This window comes from Alligator mississippiensis, chromosome 3, assembly GCF_030867095.1.
Source record: "Alligator mississippiensis isolate rAllMis1 chromosome 3, rAllMis1, whole genome shotgun sequence".
NCBI lineage: Eukaryota > Metazoa > Chordata > Crocodylia > Alligatoridae > Alligator > Alligator mississippiensis.
This window is the reverse complement of record NC_081826.1, coordinates 135935482-135952519: the sequence shown is the minus strand read 5'-3', so window position 1 is coordinate 135952519 and position 17038 is coordinate 135935482. Positions and strand designations below refer to the sequence as shown.

Here is a 17038-nt window from a genome sequence, read left to right as displayed (position 1 = left end):
TCTCCAATAAATAGTCACAACTAACCAAAAGTCAGTCAGAGTGTTTACCTTTGGTCCAGCTGAGAGAGATAAATGTGCAGTAAAAACAGACTTTTCTTTCGGCACCAAAAGTGCTTCCAGGAGACTTCAGTCTTTGTCCTCTTGCCTGTCTCCAAAGCAGGTGTTTTTATGCTTGTACTGGAAAGCAAGAAGTAACTGCTTGCATTAGTGAAAGAGTTATTTTTGAAAGTCAAATAATCCAAAGGAGGTTGCACAAATACAGATCATTTCTTAGGAGTACCCATCCAATATTCAATTCATTTACATCCCTCAGCCAGTTTTCCCTTAATTGTGTCAGCTACATGCCTTTGGGCACTTTCCTGCCATCACTTCAGACTACCTAAGAAAGCAAGAAGAAATAGATAATGGCTTGTGCTCCAGACTAATCACTTTGCCCTTAGATCTATCCAGCACAGGACAGAGACAGACATGTCTGACCCCATCTCTTTCTTCCTGCTAGCAACTTCTCTCCTCTTTCACAGTGAATAAGCAGGGCCATATTCTTGTGAAATAGAATAAGCTGGACTAACTGTTGGAGTAACTGATTTTATAGGGAAGCCAGTTCAGTGCAGTCCCAGAGATGAGGCCTGAAAATCAGCTGATTTTTTTGGTGTCAGTCTGGAGACCCACCAGAGCCAGTTGGAGACTCCCATGAGTTCGTGGGGTTAGGTCCTATAATCACTAGACTGTGGGTCCTAACCCTGGAGCCACAATTGAACATATTGGACATGTCCAGACTAGCATGCATGTAAGATTTGTGGTGCATGTGCAACCATTTGCTGTGCTGAAAATTTGCAGCTTGGCACCAAGATTTGATACCAGGAACTCCCAGTATAAAAAAAAATGGGGCAGAAGAAAGCAGCACAGTACATACTTCAGGAGTGTGCATGGACAGACATGGAGGTTCAGCCCTCTAGGGAGACCAGACTATCTCCCCTCCTCTAGTTGTCCTCCGGCTCCTTCAGAATGGCAGGAGCCAGGAGGAGCAGGGAAATGCCATTTCCCCAAAGCAGGTCAATTTGCCCCACACCAAACTACACATGAAGGGGTATGTGCAGTGGCAAGAAGTAGCAACACAAATTTGTGCCTCTAAGTTTGCTCCATGAATTAATTCCCTTAAACCAAGCATGGTGCATCCTACACTATTTTGACACCTTAGCTACAGCAGCTATCGGATGCCATATGCCACAGGGGATAGAGATTGTGCGTTTGCCATGTGTCAAGGGTATGTCTTTAAAGCTGGAAGAAGGTTTAATCAAAATCTGGCCTTCCAAGAGAGTGGCAGAGATTAGATCAAAGTGATGGGAAAACTATTTCTGATGATGGGAAAAAAAATTATCTGAGACAGAAAGGTTCCTGAAAGTGTGAGAATAGCATTTTCCTCACAACAGCAGTAGCTGTCTTGGGAGATAATAGCACTTAGAAAAGCCAGCTGCAGGCACAACTAATCTGTGAAGAGAGAGAGGCAGTTAGCCGTGTTAGTCTGAAGTCAGGCAGAAGGCAGGGCAGGGTAGCACTTTACAGATTGACTCATTCAGAAATGTATATGCTTTTGTAGGCAACCGACTACTCCATAAGGAGTGGCATCTGATGAAGCAGGCTGTTGCCTACAAAAGCTTATGATCAAATTAGTTTATAAAGTGCCATCCTGCTCTGCTATCTTCATTTCTAATCTGGCCATTCTGATGAATCTTGATGCCTGATTATACTCAATTGGGAAGCCCAATGTCTCTTCATGAAAGATGGCCTCAGAGCTGGTATCCATCTCTTCATGGTACTTGATCATAGAACTCTGGCCAGCTCTTCTGGAATACCCCTAGTGCAGCTGAGATCACCATCATTTGTATTATTATTACTAATTATCCAATTTGCAGAAGCATTTAGAAGCAAAGGTTCCAGTGGCCCAGAAACTGTATGCACAAATAAACCAAAAAGCTTAGTTTCCCTTAGCACCAGCAAGATTAACCAGACTCTGCAATGAAATTTCGTGGTGGAGTTCTGCCTGGATACTAAAACGTATTGGTAGGACTCACAGACAATACTTGCAAAAGTACATTCCTGCATGGCTGTATCAGATACCAAATGAGAGCCATGACACCTTGAACGTTCTCACTTGAGACTAACATGGTGAACTACCTCTTTCTCCTTCAGGCTACCACAGAATTTCTGGGTGACTTTAACCTGTTTGTATTCCCAAAAAGCATGGGAAAAACCTTTTGTCTCCATGATTTGGATTTCTTGTACAAATGGATACAAGAAGTGAAGCATGGATCTTGTGAAACAAGTGAGCATACAGAGAAAAAGTTTACCAGAATAAAACATAGAGGATCCAATTCTTGTTTACACTCTGGCCCTTTTACCTGAACAGGACCAAGGAGAGGTGCCCTAATGATATTATTTCCCATATAAGTCAACTCTTCGTGTCCATGCTCAGGATTTTTTTATTATTATTATTATTATTTTGGCTCAAGAAAGTCTATTTGTAGGATAGATGGATGATGATGAGGGGTATTTTTTGTTTGCTTGTTTTGAAGATAAATGTTGCTAATAACTTCCTTATATTGGCTGCAAATAACTTCAGCCTAACCCAGGTTAAAGAATTTAGAATTCTCAATACTTGTGTGCAATTGTCTCTTTACAAGAAGCTTTGCCCCAAGGACACAAAGCACTGGAGGCAGCTGTGATGCTGTATGTTTTCTCAGGTATGTATGCAGGAAGGCAATATGTAAGACTTGGGCCACACTATGAATGAATGGTAAAGTCAGGAGTAGACCACTGGAAATCTTGTTTTTTGGGCTTGAACACCAGGAGAAGGAAATATTTCTGCATGTATACATATATCTACAGATTTTGGACATAAAATGGAGAAGAAACTTCCTCTCCTCATGCATGCTCTACTTCCCATATCCCACCAAGCCTGAGTAGCAAAAATGGAAGGGATGGGAAGGCACCCGGCCAGGCTGATAGGGAAACAACTGGATGCCTTTGGAATGGGTGGAGTCGCCTTGCATGGACAGGATGTGGCACCCTCTGTCATGCGGTGATCAGCACACAATAATACTGCAACTTTCTGCTGTATCATAGGAACATTAGACTAGAAGAGACCAGCCAGTCCAGAGTCCAATCCCCTGCCATGGCAGGCAACCATGTAATAGATACGCCTCTGTTGATATGTGAGGAGGACATGGTGCCTTTCATCAGCAATTAGTTGTTTGCATTAAAAGCCAATTCCCAGTCGAGCTCTTCTTTCCCTGGTGATAAATTGCCTGGAATGAAAAAGTGGAACACTGCCCAGAGGCTGAAATGAATTGACTCCTGAGGTTGGTGACAACTGTGTTGCTTGTGTATTCAAAAAGCCCAGGCTTCAGCTAAAGCTTTTAAGGATTACTGACTTACCACAGACTCATTGTGGTTTTTAACCCTCAACCTGGCACGTAACTGAAGAGGCCATCAACTCAGAGAGACCATAGAAAGAAAATATCCCTTATGTATGCTGTTAGCTCAGTGACTTTATCAGATACTGAAAGATGATGCATCGCATACTACTGGGCTGCATGTAGACAAAACGAGGGGTGTGTGTGCATGACACTTTAAAGCAGGCTAAATGATTTTGCATCACTTTAATGGTGTTGGTGTTTGCACGCCTCGGCAGCATATTGCACATTAATTCCAGCTGCTGTAGGAAATTCAGCAGCGTAATGCACCTTGAAAGACTTGGGGCATAGCAAACTAAAACTCTTCTGAGGTGTTTTAGTTTGCTGCCCCTACAGCCTCAGAGTGAAGCACTGGACTTTGTGCAGCTCCATGGCTCTGCAGGAAGCCCTGCAGGCAGCCTGGCAGCAGCCCGGGAAGGCAGGCTCCACCCAAGAAAAGCAACGAGCCTGATCTTTTTTTGCTTTTGTCCCCCCCAGGACCTTGCCCACATGCCTGAACTGCATGGGGACCCAGTGCTTCCCTCAGCGGCTGCGGTGCCCCCCCCCCCGGCCACCTAAGCCAGGTGCCTGTGGGTGGGTGCTGCCTGGGGAGAGGCTGCTGCTGCCGCAGAGGGAAGAACCAGCCCCCCCTGCAGCCCAGGGACCACTCCGCTCACTGGCAGCTCACCGCCCCCTCCCCGCTAGAGAGGCAGGTAAGTCAGCAGGGTGTGCACACGACATGGGGGTTAATTGGCCCTAAATTGAAGCAGTATTTTTAAAAACCCACCCCTTCAATTTAGGGTCCCCATTTCATTTACACATGCCCCTAGATACAATCTCTGAGATTATCTATCTAGTAAGAAGATATTTGAGGAAGATGCCAGTACTCATTAGGGAGTATTTTGGTCCTCCTTTTTAATTGAATTCCTGACAATAAACCACTGGATGAAAAACTTTGTATCCTGGTCTCATATAATAAGATCTTTGGTACAGCCCTAGATACTTTGACTGGTTTTCAGCTATGATATGTAAATTTAGATGTAGACCAATCTCACTGCTTGAAACTTCACCAGCATAATGATAGGGGATGTGATGTTGATGAAGAAGCCATCTTTTGAATTGGACTGAAATTCAGTATGTTAACAACCACTGAATAAAGAAGCAGTAGTAAATAGTTGTGGAGTTAACCCTGAAGTCTTGGTCAAAGTCCAGTTCTTGTAATGCTGTTTTATAGATTTCATATTTCCATTTGGACATAGGAATTTTCTTAATTTCTTGCTCTGTTCTGTAACAGCTGCTGTATTCCAAGATAAAGGTGGTATAATTATTCTTTTATATTCTATACTTGTGCCATAGGAACGACCCTACCACTTTAGAGCAGACTGTGTGTAATGTGATTTGAAATCCTTGGATGTAAGATTGCTTGGGTTTCCACTGCTTAAAAGTCATAAGTTTTAACAACAGGGCAATGTCTCCAAGTGATATAACCCACCTCCTGCTACAATTCCTGGATGTCTCTGATTTTTAAGGAGGGAAGTAAAACTTTTATTCCTATTGATCCTGTCTTACAAGGAGTTATCATGTCATTAAATCCCTCCTAGACCTCCTAAATGCAGCTGCACTATTTTGTGGAAAAGAAGAAGAATTCCAAATCTAACAGACTAACTGAAAGAAGTCAGACATTGCAATTAATTTCATTGTTCCTCGGAGAACATTTAAACCCTGGCCCATTTATGTTTTGGTTTTCAGATAAGGACTTGTGAGTATAAGGTATAGATACCCAAGTTTCACCATTCTGTTGAAACTTCTGAGGGGCCCCACATTTGGTCATGGCATGGTAGTTTCAAAGACAGGGGAGCAGATTTTTGCTCACCAACCTTGACTGATAAATGGTCCCTTAAGTCATTCATTGCTTTCTTTGGACACAAAAATAGCAGCCACTGCCACTGCTCTCAACTCAGCTGCTGTGCCACTGCTGGCAGCCTGTCTGTAACCATTGCCCTGGTTGCCTCTGCTGCTCATAGTGCAGAGCTGCAGCTGCTGCTCCTCCTGCTGACAGAAGCTCTTTCTATTTCAGACCAAATCAGAGGGTGGATAACTCTAAGGGGTCCTTTCCCCTCACTGGTGGCCAAGGTCAGGAAGTGTCAGAGGCTGGGCCATTCTGCCCTCTGCCCTGCTGCTTCAGCTTCTGTGTTCTCGGTTTCTAAGTACCTAAATGCACTCCGGGGAGCAATTTTTCTCCCTAAACTTGCATAGCTCATAGGATTTAGAAATGGCAACCAAACTCTCCAATGGAGGTACCTGACTTTCCAAAAACCAATATTATGTTGCTTACTGAGTTACTTCATGCATTGGGGTAGTTTCTAAATTAACTTATACAGTATGGCACGTACAAGCTGATGGGATGTGTGCAATCCCTCTACTCCAGAACGGAGAATTATTTGATTTGCAAAAGTTAGGAACTCCACCATCTTTCCCAGCCAACATTTTTGGTGAAAAGGTATTTTTGAATGAAAAATATTGTGTTTGTAAAAGAAAAATAATACCAGCCTGACCCAAAGCCGACTGAAGTCAATGAAAGGATTCAGTGACTTGGGATCAGACCCTAAGTTAGCAGAGGTACAAACAGCATTTACTTTATGGCTGGAATGTATAAACTCTGCAAGACCTCTGTTTAAACAGGCACCTGAAACAGTCTCAAAGATTCAAAAAGCCACAATGACTAACTCCAAAGTTTTCCACCAGCTCTTATCAGTTTGTCTTGTGCACCAGATCTTTTCCAGACCGGTGAGGGAAACAAAACTAAAGGTTTCAAACCAACCCATATTTCAGCAATAGATTTCCCCTGCCCCCAAAAGTAAGACTTTTCAAGAAATAAAATACACCTCATTTTTCAAACTCCCATATCTTAGAAAAGCTTTGTCTGGTTAACCTCAAAATCTCTCCTCAAATTCTTTTCTCTTGAAACTTCAAAATATAAAGCATAATTTGGAAGATGCATGTACTCTTCGGAGAAGTGGAGAGGAGTGCATAGGAAAAATCAGGTTTACAATGAATATCAATCCCCTTTAGTACTGAGGGATGGCAAGTAACTTCATAGATAAACCTCTGTCACACATCATGTTAATAGAAAATGGACAGCTTTTTACCTTGAAACTTACTTTTTCCTGCATAGATACATTTTGGGCACTTTTATGGCAAGCAGCTGCTGCTTTCTTTTCCTCCATTTTCTTTCCTCTTCTTTTCTTTTTTCTTGTCTTCATCTTACCATAAAAGATCATTAGCTTTTGAAAGGGCTAGCACAACAGTGAGGATTTGACTTGCCCCAGGTGGCAGTGCAGAGAAAGGGAGCATCACTCTTCAGTATATGGGTACAAGGTTTTGCCAGCTTTAGTTCAGAATTGCCTTTCCAGTCTGCTGATCTTAAGTGGAAGGAAAACTGCCGGCAGGTGGTCAGGTCCAATACCACCTTACTTCTCCTCAGAACAAAGACGTTCGCTGTTCCCTTCTTGGTGCAGCCTGAAGTAGAGTCTCCCCCAGCTTGTTTCTAAGGCCTCACCCTTTACCCAAAGCCAGAAAAGTCTCAAAGTAGCCCTGAGATTGGATTACTTAAGAGAACCTAACTTTATTATGATGTTACTTCAGGGCATTTCATAAAGTAATCATATAGCTTAAGCTGTCAAAATCAGTTAAATTTGCTTAAAATTAAAACAAGGAGCAGTAACAAAGGAACCTGCAACACACCTGGGATTGTTTTGATTACAGTTACCTTGCATTTGAGACTCACTTCTCATCCAACCTGCTGCAGAGCACATTTGTTAACCCTCTGGGTAAGATTCAAAAGCCTGTCTTTTTCAATGTTTGTGAAGGCTGTAAATGAGGATATTGACTGAGGTGGATATGCTTCTGAGCAGTTCTTTGTTCGTATTGTGATTTTTACTTTAGGGTGTAGCTGCCTATCACTGTATCTTTAAAAAAATATGTACTTATTTCTAATGTTTTTGTCTTCTGTCTAAAGAAATCAAATGTCAGTCTAGAAATGGAATGTAATCCCCCTGGGTAGAAGCTGCAATGACTAGATTAAATCCTTGCTTTGAAGATGACTCTTCAGTAAGTATACTCCTTTTTATAATATTCAATATAAAATACATTAGTCTCCAGCATAAGCAGAAAACACAACAGAAGTCATATTGGTGACATATTGAAAAGACCTATCCCTGAGCACAGGAGTAACCAGTATAGGCAATGTCATAACCAACAATAGCACATACCAAAAATAATAAATTGGCTCTCACTAGGTGTATATGAACTGATCAATATGAGCACACTGGAATTTAGTCTTGCCAAGCACAAGGATTTCTCACGTACATCATGCAACTATCATCAGTTTGAGCTCTTTGATTACATTTCAGATGTGCATGTTTTCTTCAAGGGCTGCAGTTCGCTTAAAAAGCATTTCCTTGAACATCAAGTTTCTCCCCTGTGTATCAGTGCCTTAAGACTAGTCAAATGGAATGAATTATAAAATCTAATTCTTAGCAATTTAGACTTCTTATTTCCCTTCCCCCCACCCACATTCATCATGCAATACTCAAGCTGTTTCTGCCTGCCATGTACTAGCAAAACACTGTAAAGTTTGAGTACAGACACTTCAGAGAACTATATAAATTCAAATAAAAATGATTTTCATTGATTCTTTTTAGAAATAAATTCATCTACCATTCATATTGTGGTTCAGTAAAATGTGAATAGGTTACTGCCAACTGCTGTCAAACATGACAGTGCATATCAACTGTATTGAATTTACAGCTGTAACTAAAATGACAATTTGGCTCAAGGCTTTAGTTTTGCCTTACCCAGGCAAAACTTCCATGAATGTCAATGATCAATGTGTCTGAATGAGGAATACAGGACTGAGTCCAAACTACTGCTGTTTGAAAACAGTGGTAACTTGCTCCTTAGAGAGTAAGGAGGGTGTTTGGCAAGTGCAGATCAGCCTAGCAAGCTCTCAGTCATGCTCTGCTGAAATCTTCAGCACAAAGCACATGCTGTGGAAGAAGAACCAAAACTCTGTTTAGGGTTCTTTGCACAACAAAGTCACTGAAAGTGTAATCTCAGCCCCAGCCATTAAGTGATGAAAAGTTACCAGAACAAGTACTGCAATAAAAGTATCCTAAAATTTCAGAAAGCAAATATGCAGATGTCCATTCAGAGCAATATCACACCACAATTTTTTTTTTACAAAGAAACACCATTGCTGTAATATAGCAAAGTGAAATATTAAGATGTGCAGCTTTTTTATTGTAAAATGTCATTCATTTTGAATGGATACTGAAAAAACAAACAAACGGTTTTTAGCTTTACAAAGTATACTATTAAGCAGGTCTCTAGTGTAGTAGTACCTTACATTTTAATATGAACAACATGGTTTTGGTATAATCAGCTGCTTAAACAACACTGGCATGGAACAAATTGTTTTGTAGTTATGGCAAAGCATATAAAAAGTTTAAATAAGAACACTCGTTTGTAAATAACAAAGAAAAGTATTCCCTGGTTTGTGAATCTAGAAGGGGGAAGAAAGCACCTTTTGAATTATTTTAGTTCCCCCTTCCCACCACCTCTAAGTAGAGCTTGAGTTCTTCCATGGCCTAAGTGCCTCAAGTACATTTGCTTTAATTAGAATAGTTTTAATTTTCATGGGGTTCTTGAAGACTCTAATCAAAAAAAACACAGACACTCTTACTGAAATTCATATTCAGAGCCGGCTACATACAGCTGCAGAGGGACTCACTCTTTAATGACTGTTAGACTAGGGACAGAAATTACATATAAACCAGTACATGATTGAAACCTTGTTCAAATCTGCAACACAACAGAAGTTCAGTGCACACAGACCACTTTCAAAATGGCCAAAACTGGTTTAAGATAAACCTGGATGGGTGTAGTATCAGAATTAACTGATTTAGGTTAAGTTTGATTTATTGAACTTGTGACCCAGATCCCCTCCAGATTCAAGCTACCTAACAGTCCCCCAGGATCCCAGGATGCTTTGCACCTCCTCTACAAACTCCCTGTCACAGGGTAGGCAGGTTAGCTTTGGCCCAATCTGTCTGCTCCAGCAGACCAGAGAGGCATGCTCTAGCACCCCCTAGCTTCTGGCCTGAGCCACTGCAGGCATGTGGCTGCATTTTCAGAATCAAAAGTGAATGTTTGTTCACTTGCTTATCAGTCCAATCTATGCAGCTTAAGCTAACCTGTGAAGAGTGAATCGATTCAGCCTCTGGCTTTTTGACTGTCAGTATATAGCCTTAAAGTAGCTCAAAGTATTACCTAACAGATGACTGCTCAGGGGAAGCTGAGGTAAAATGAGAGTGCAGACAGAAGTGACAATTTTTGCCTGATCTGGCCCCAGAAAGCAGTCTACAGTCATGACCAAACACAAGTGCATGGCTATAGACTTCTTTAAAAGGGCCTGATCCTGCAAAAATCGGAATATAATATATTCTGTAGCTCCAAAACAAAGTGTATTCTGTAACATGCGCCTTCCAGCGTGTTGCTATTTTTAGAATGGGAGGGGGTAAAAGTTTTCAGTTTGGTCTGGGGTTTTTACAGCCCATGCTGAAGAGTGGGGTGGGTGGATTGAAGCCCACCTGAGGTGGGAAGGTTCCAATCCACCCATCCCACCCTCCAACACTGGCTGGGGAACCCCAAGAACAAATTCCCTCTGTTCCATTTCCTCCCTCCCATTCTGAAAGCAACGTCCAGGTTGGGAGGCAGTAGCGGCATTGCTACAGAGACTGGGCTGCAGGCTCACAGCAAGCAGCTGGAATCCCCAACTCCCAGACCCAACAGCCAACTTCTGTTTGGTCCAGGGGATCGTTTTAACTGAGAGCACTTCCTGGAAAGTGCTATGAGTTGCAAAGGGGAGCTGCTCTTCTGTCTGCGCCCTGAGTGTTCTAATGCACTTTTACTTGTTGTTTTAACTTTTCCTCCTCCAGAAATCTTCTCCCCGGTTATCTTTTCATAACAGCACCCATATCGTGAAAAGATCAGCTCTTTAGATGATTTTAAAATATTCTCTATAAAAAAAATTAACTGTGCTTTTTCCACTTCTTCTTTACCTTTTCCCAGAAATGGGACCCTGCATATAGACAGTGTTGAAGCTCCTATCAGAATACTGCAAAATATTTAAAGGTCTCCCCAGTAGTGCACGTCCATGTCAGTTTTTAGGCCCACAGTTTAAAAAAAAAAGAGAGAGAGACGAGTATCATTATTCTTCAAATTCCCATCTTCATTAGGCACAGCCCAACTTAGAATGTGCAGCTCATTTTGTATTAAAAATATACTTTGTTTATAGTAACCAGTCTTCATTTATAAATTTGATTTAGAACAAGATTTGCAGCATTGTTTGCCATAAAACTTGTGGTTGCAAACTCCGTGCTGTGGAACCAAATAGCACCAATTGAAGTAGTCCTTGCAGAAGGTATCTGAAAGAGGAAAAACAGAGGTTAGACAGAATTACTAGTATGCTGTATAAAGTACAGAATTATCCCTTCCTGGGCCTGATTACTTGGCATAAGAGAAAGAAAGCCTTAAAGGCACCTAAAACAAAACGTCAATTTTCTTGCAAGAGAATCTAAAAGATTCACAAAGATTAGGGTTCAAAGGACATTTACATTAACCTAATCAGATCTCTTGCACAACACAGGCCATCAAGCCTCACCCAATAATATCTGCATCAGGCCTATGACTTTTTGTGGAGCAGTAACATAAGTTTTAGACAGGTATTGGATCTTCATTTGAAGATTGAGGGCATTTATACACGTTTGTGCCGCAGCACCGGGTGCTTTTAAAAGTGCCCGAAGCTGCAGCAGATATATTTATATAAACAGGGAAACATGAGTCAGCGTGGAGAAAATGGTGGCGTTGTACTTTTGAACTAAAACACAATGAAGGTGTTTTAGTTCAAAAGAGCACTGCTGCCATTTCCTCACGCTGATGCTCATTTCTCCACTTATACAATTGCACATGATGCAGCTTCATGCATGTCAGCTCGCACGCAGAGCAGACTCAATTAAATGAGTCTGCTCCGACGTGCTGGATCTCCAGTGCATTTCAGCACAAAAAAGTATGTGTATAAATGCCCTAAGTGTTAGAGAATCCACCATATCCCTTGGTCAATCACTCCCATGGAGCAGGCAAGGCAAGCTCACAACCTCTGTGACATCCAGTGCATTCTGAATAAAACCTTTTCTTGTATAAAGCATAGCATGAGATCCAGAGTATCACTCTTCACATTACACAAGATGCCCTGTCATTAGGATTCTTTAATAGGTTGTGATAAATTCCCTTCTTCTTTCAGAAAAAAATCCCTCCCAATTCATGGAGATGTTCCTCATCAGCAAAGCCTACACACTTGACAGAGGCCTGGGGAGTTGGTACAGTATTTCTGGAGCTCGCAGTTGTTCTGGGGTCTTGGGCTACATGTGGACCAAACTGAAAAGTTAGAGTCATCAGCAGTATCAAACAGTGAAGATGACAAGTCCTAGCATTGCTTTAGTGTTCAAAAAGACCCTTACAACTGACCAATTGAAAAATCTGCATGCTTTCTCTGCTCAGCCAATTTTTCCAATTTCTAGGTTTGTTCCCAATTTGCAAATCTAGGCTGCCCCCTGTAGGTGCTTTTGCTTGACAACAAGACTGAAATTGTAGTTAGAATAGTCCAAACTGTTCACCTAGCCACCACAGTGGATGCCTTATTTTTCTCTACTGGGCAAAAAGAGGAGCTATGGAGACCCAAAGTGGGAACTGAATGAAGTAATACATGTTTAGTTTCTACCCACATGGATGTGAGGGTAACCAGAAGAGTTTCTCTAATCCAAGTAGCTTTCCTTAAGTATATCTACTAAACAGCAGCCAGTAATAACTGATATTTTTATACTTCATATTTCCTTCCCATTCAGTTTTGCTTTTGGCTATTTCCAGCCACTGGAAACTGGACCTTTTAAAGCACTAAGTTAGCACTGGGAAAAGACCTATTACAATTTTCCATAGTAGCTTGTGGTCTCATCTCAGGGTTCTCCCTTTTGGGAGCTCTTCTTTGGTACTCTGCTCCCCACAAAAAATTCTGCTAATAAATTCTTCCCTTCACCCTTCCACATGGGCTGCATTCACTGACTGTTTCACTGCATCATGACTATTGTACTACCAGATGTAGGATCTCCAGTTTGGATTGGCCACTGCTGTTTTTTTTACCACCATCTCATAACCCTGAATTTAATAGTCTCTAGAACACATTTGTACAAAAATCTGCATCCCCCCCCCCCACACTTCATTATTATCCCTCCATTTTCCCCCCTCAAAAATTGTCAGTGTAGACAGGGCTATACAGTGTAATTCTGGTTAACTGGAACTAATTTACCCTAAAGTCTGCCTAATTTCACACCAGCTATATTAAACTGCAAAACACCGCTCAATTCACAGCCAAACATCTGTTTATTCAAATATTTTGGGTGTCTATAGTTTATGAGGGTCCAGCTGTATATGAGCAACTGTCATGGGAATGTTAATGAATAAATGATTGTGACAAAGATTCAGTTATGTGGGGTCTTGAATGTAGGAACTTGAGACAGGACCATTGTCAAGATGTCTTATTTTTAAGGGATAAACTTTGGTTAGAACACATTTCCCCTAGAAATATCTGAGAGGGGGAACCAGGATAGGAAGAGAAAAAGGAGAAAATGTTGTAAGGAGATCTTTATGAAGGTTCTCTTAAATCAGGGGTTGGCAACCTATGGCTTGCAGACCAGGTTTGGATCACAGAGCCACTGAATCCAGCCCTTGTAGCTTCCCCTGTGCTATGGTGAGGAGTAATGATGGCTGTGACTGTGTCCTAGCACCTACCCACCCACCACTGATCCAAGTTGGGTCATTCCAGCTCACAGCTTGAAAACGTTGACAGCTGTTGCCTTAAATCATTGATTGGATGAGAGAAGGGAAATGGCTCCCCTTGTAATAAGCTGTGATTCCATCTCCATAGTCCAGCAGTTCTCAAGATCCACAGATAACAAGGGCCATTTGCTAGCAAGCCCATGCTGTTACACTAGCTATGGTTCCCTTTGCTCTGAGCATGGGACCACAGGTGGAAAAGAGAAGAGTTATTTGGAGAAGAAACACTATTCACAGACTCAATCTCACATACAGCCTGACATGGGATCTCATGGCAAATGTCTGAATTGACACACCAGCCTACTCCGCTGACAGGTAAAGCATCAGCATTAAGGGAAATGTAATGCTCCAAGTTGGACAAGGATGCAGTCTTTGTAGTTACCTTTCTTTTCAGGAATGGGACAGAAGTTTGTGTTGCAGGCTTGGGAGGTGATAGGCTTCTGGTGCGGGGGACAGCCCATGGCTGGTCTGCCAGATGCCAGGCATTGCACAGACCGCACTTGCACACCACCACCACAGGTTGCTGTGCACTGTAAGGCAGAAAACAGTGAATGAGCTATACCTGTTGTATTCCCACCTGAGACAACACTGGTAAGTGTTTGAAGGAAAAATAGAAGAACCTGACATTGGGATGGAGTATGTGATGACATACACAGGAGATCAGGTTAGAGATCCTGACCAACTTGGCCAAAATTCAAATAGAAAAAGCAAAATTGTGTTACTTGCAAGATGAAGTTAACTGTGTTCATTTTATGGGTGTAATTTTGCAGGCATAAGTTTTGTAGGAGCAAACTGTGCTCCCTTAAAGGAACCCAAAGCTGGAGGACTTTACCACTTAAAAGCAGAGATGGAATTCAGGGATGAGATTTCCCTAAGTACACAACCAACAGAAATCTCAGTACCCTTCAATGGAAGGATGCTACTACACCGTTTAGCTTTATTCACACAAGAATTATGATCAGTAGGATCTGGATCACAGCCCCATGAATCATTTGTGTCGGACATAACTTGGAAAGGTTCAATTCAGTGCATCTTTCCCATTCAAAGTCTCTGATAAAGTGCTTAAATACAAGAATATCATTTAGTTCAATGATGCTAATAGGATGGAAGCATTTACTGTTTCTGTTTGTTTTACATATGAAATGCCCCCAAGTAAGACACACACCTTGATTTTGGAAGGCAAATGTAGGAAAAAAAGATATTTTCCAGAGTCATGACTGAGAGAACTGACTGCTTATAACAGGTCATTTGCCCTCAGCCAGCTAACTGGCTACTTCAGGCTATGGTGCTAACCCTTTCATAGCCTCTGCCAAATTGGCAGCAGCTTTTGACTGCTCAGCCAAAAAACTACTGCCAATTTGGCAGAGGCTGTGAGAGGGTTAAAGCTGGATCCCACCCCTGTTGCTTGCTGACTCAAAGAGAAGCGAGAGCATCTCCACGCTTCTCTTCTGGTGATGAAAATCTGCTTCCCCACTTAAGACAAACATCCCAATTTTGAAAGGCTATTTTTTGTGGGAAGGGTGCATGCAGTATGCAAGTAAATATTTAAGTTCTTTGTTGAATCGGAAATTAATTCCCATACAGCTAACTTTGGGCCCATATATGCATTCCAGTTTTTGCTGGGCAAAATGCTGTGCAGATTGTTTCAGTTCCCTCGTATGTTAATCAATAGATATTTCAGTGCTATGATAAATATATTAAGGGTGTGCACAATGGGCCGTATTCAATTCAGATTCGGCCCGAATCAGGGACAGTGATTCAGTTTGTTGATTCATATTACTGTCCCTGATTCAATTTGGCTGAATTTAAATCTGAAGATTCGAAGCTGATTTGGAGAATTAGCGACTTGGCCATAGACACAGCTTTAAATGTTTTTTCTACATACCTCAAGGTACCAGGTGTGACTTGTGAATGCTGCGATGCTGGGGTGGATGGAGTGTCCCACAGGAGTGCAGGGCGTCCCCCTGCGTGCTTGGTGGCAAATCTGAAAGTGGACCAGAAGTACTTCTGGTCCACTTCCAGGTCCGCCGGGGAGCATGCAGGGGGGCCCCCGCGCCCCCTCTGACTTAGCAATCGGCCACAGGGGGACCCTGGGTGCCCCCCCAGACCCAGGAGGCACCTGTAGCTGCACTGGAGAGACATGGGGGGGGCCTGTGAGTTCCCCGGCGGACCTGGAAGTAGACCAGAAGTGCTTCTGGTCCACTTCCGGCTCTGGTGCCGAGAGGGGTGGGGCGCCCCCCATGCTCCTGTGGGATGCTCCATCCGCCCCACCATCGCAGCGTTGATGAGCCACCTGGTACCTAGAGGTATGTAGAAAAAACATTTAAATCTGTGTTTATGTCTGAATCTCCGAATGTTTCCAAATCTCTCTAATTTGATTCAGAGAGATTAAAAGGTCTCCTGATTCAATACAGACTTGGAGATTCAACCACCAAATCGGGCCAAATCTCCACCAAATCAAATCAGCGACCGAAGCTTCACACAGCACTAGAAAATATGGTCTTCTGTAGCTATAAGATAGCACAGTTTATCCCAGCCTTTAACATAAAGAAAGGATTTTTATAAGATTTCTGTTTTTGGATAAACTGCCTTCTGTTTATTAGATTATTTCTGTAGTATTTTCTCCTTTCACATTTTCTACAGTCTGGACAACAATGTTGGAAAAAATAGTAATTCAATAAGTAGATAGCTTTATTTTTTTCTTAGTTCATTCCTGTTGCTCACTGACATCCTATTAATTTTTGTAACTGCTGTGAGCCTTTATACCTACACTTTTCAAGACAGTCAATTATATATAAAGCACATCTTTCTATGGAAATGCTCACAGCAAACTTTTAGTACATTTTGAAAATGTATGAAGAATAACTGTGAGTAATGTTTGTTAATTAAACTTGCTTGCAGCCTTGTGCTCAGATGCTCATTGATCACAAGGCATGGAAGATTCAGTTGGTGAATGGGAGTCCTCCTACGGACAGGGGTGTTGCAGAAAGTTGCACTGATGACGCATTAAGGCTTTGATCTAAAGCCCACTGAAATCAAAGGCTTTGAATAAACCACTGTGTGCTACTCTTTCCTGAGTCAGTAGTAAGATGACACTCCAGCATAGTGCTTTGGTTACAAGTTTGGTTACATAGTGCTTTGGTTTGCTAGAGTTGCTGTCTTTCAGATTTGCCATAAAGCTAATGACTTATCTACTCAAGGTTATTATGATTTTTTTTTTTTTTTAAAGAGAGGAAGTTAACTCCTATGTCTTGGTCAAATTCCATCCAGATAACTACATTTTGACTACTGCACTTATATTCCTAGGGAATTTCAAACCCAGTTCCTGCCTTAAACAGCTCTGTAGTGGCTCTTCAGTCTTAAATAGTTATTGCATCCCAGTTAAATGGTGTCAGATGGGAGTCTCACAGGGCTGTTGGGAGGCTCAGTTAACAAATGCTCACAGATGAACAGTGCTGGGTGAAAACAAATGAAAAAATGTCTGTTTATGGACCTTTTGATGCTGCTGGCTCACATTGACTCAACATGATCATAAAACCAGAACTATATGGCTAATCAAGTTCAACATGAAAATGTGCACAGAATCATGTGAAACTGAACCAAAGAGTTAAAGAACAACAGGTAAAGCAAATAACAGA

General features: G+C 41.9%; 1 protein-coding gene across 4 annotated transcripts in view; it reads right to left on the bottom strand.

The window, feature by feature from the left end:
* Positions 1 to 8725: 8725 nt before the first annotated feature.
* Positions 8726 to 17038, bottom strand: part of ADAMTS16 (ADAM metallopeptidase with thrombospondin type 1 motif 16) — a 190088-nt gene continuing 181775 nt past the window's right edge. For 2 of the 4 annotated variants that reach the window (XM_019491135.2, XM_019491132.2), the window contains 2 exons: positions 13783 to 13930; positions 8726 to 10939 (listed from right to left, as the gene is read on the bottom strand). In XM_019491135.2, coding sequence (XP_019346680.1) covers positions 10824 to 10939; positions 13783 to 13930 — 264 coding nt within the window. In that variant the 3' untranslated portion in view covers positions 8726 to 10823. The remainder of the gene's footprint in view (positions 10940 to 13782; positions 13931 to 17038) is intronic. The other 2 variants (XM_019491133.2, XM_019491134.2) reach the window with 2 other exon arrangements.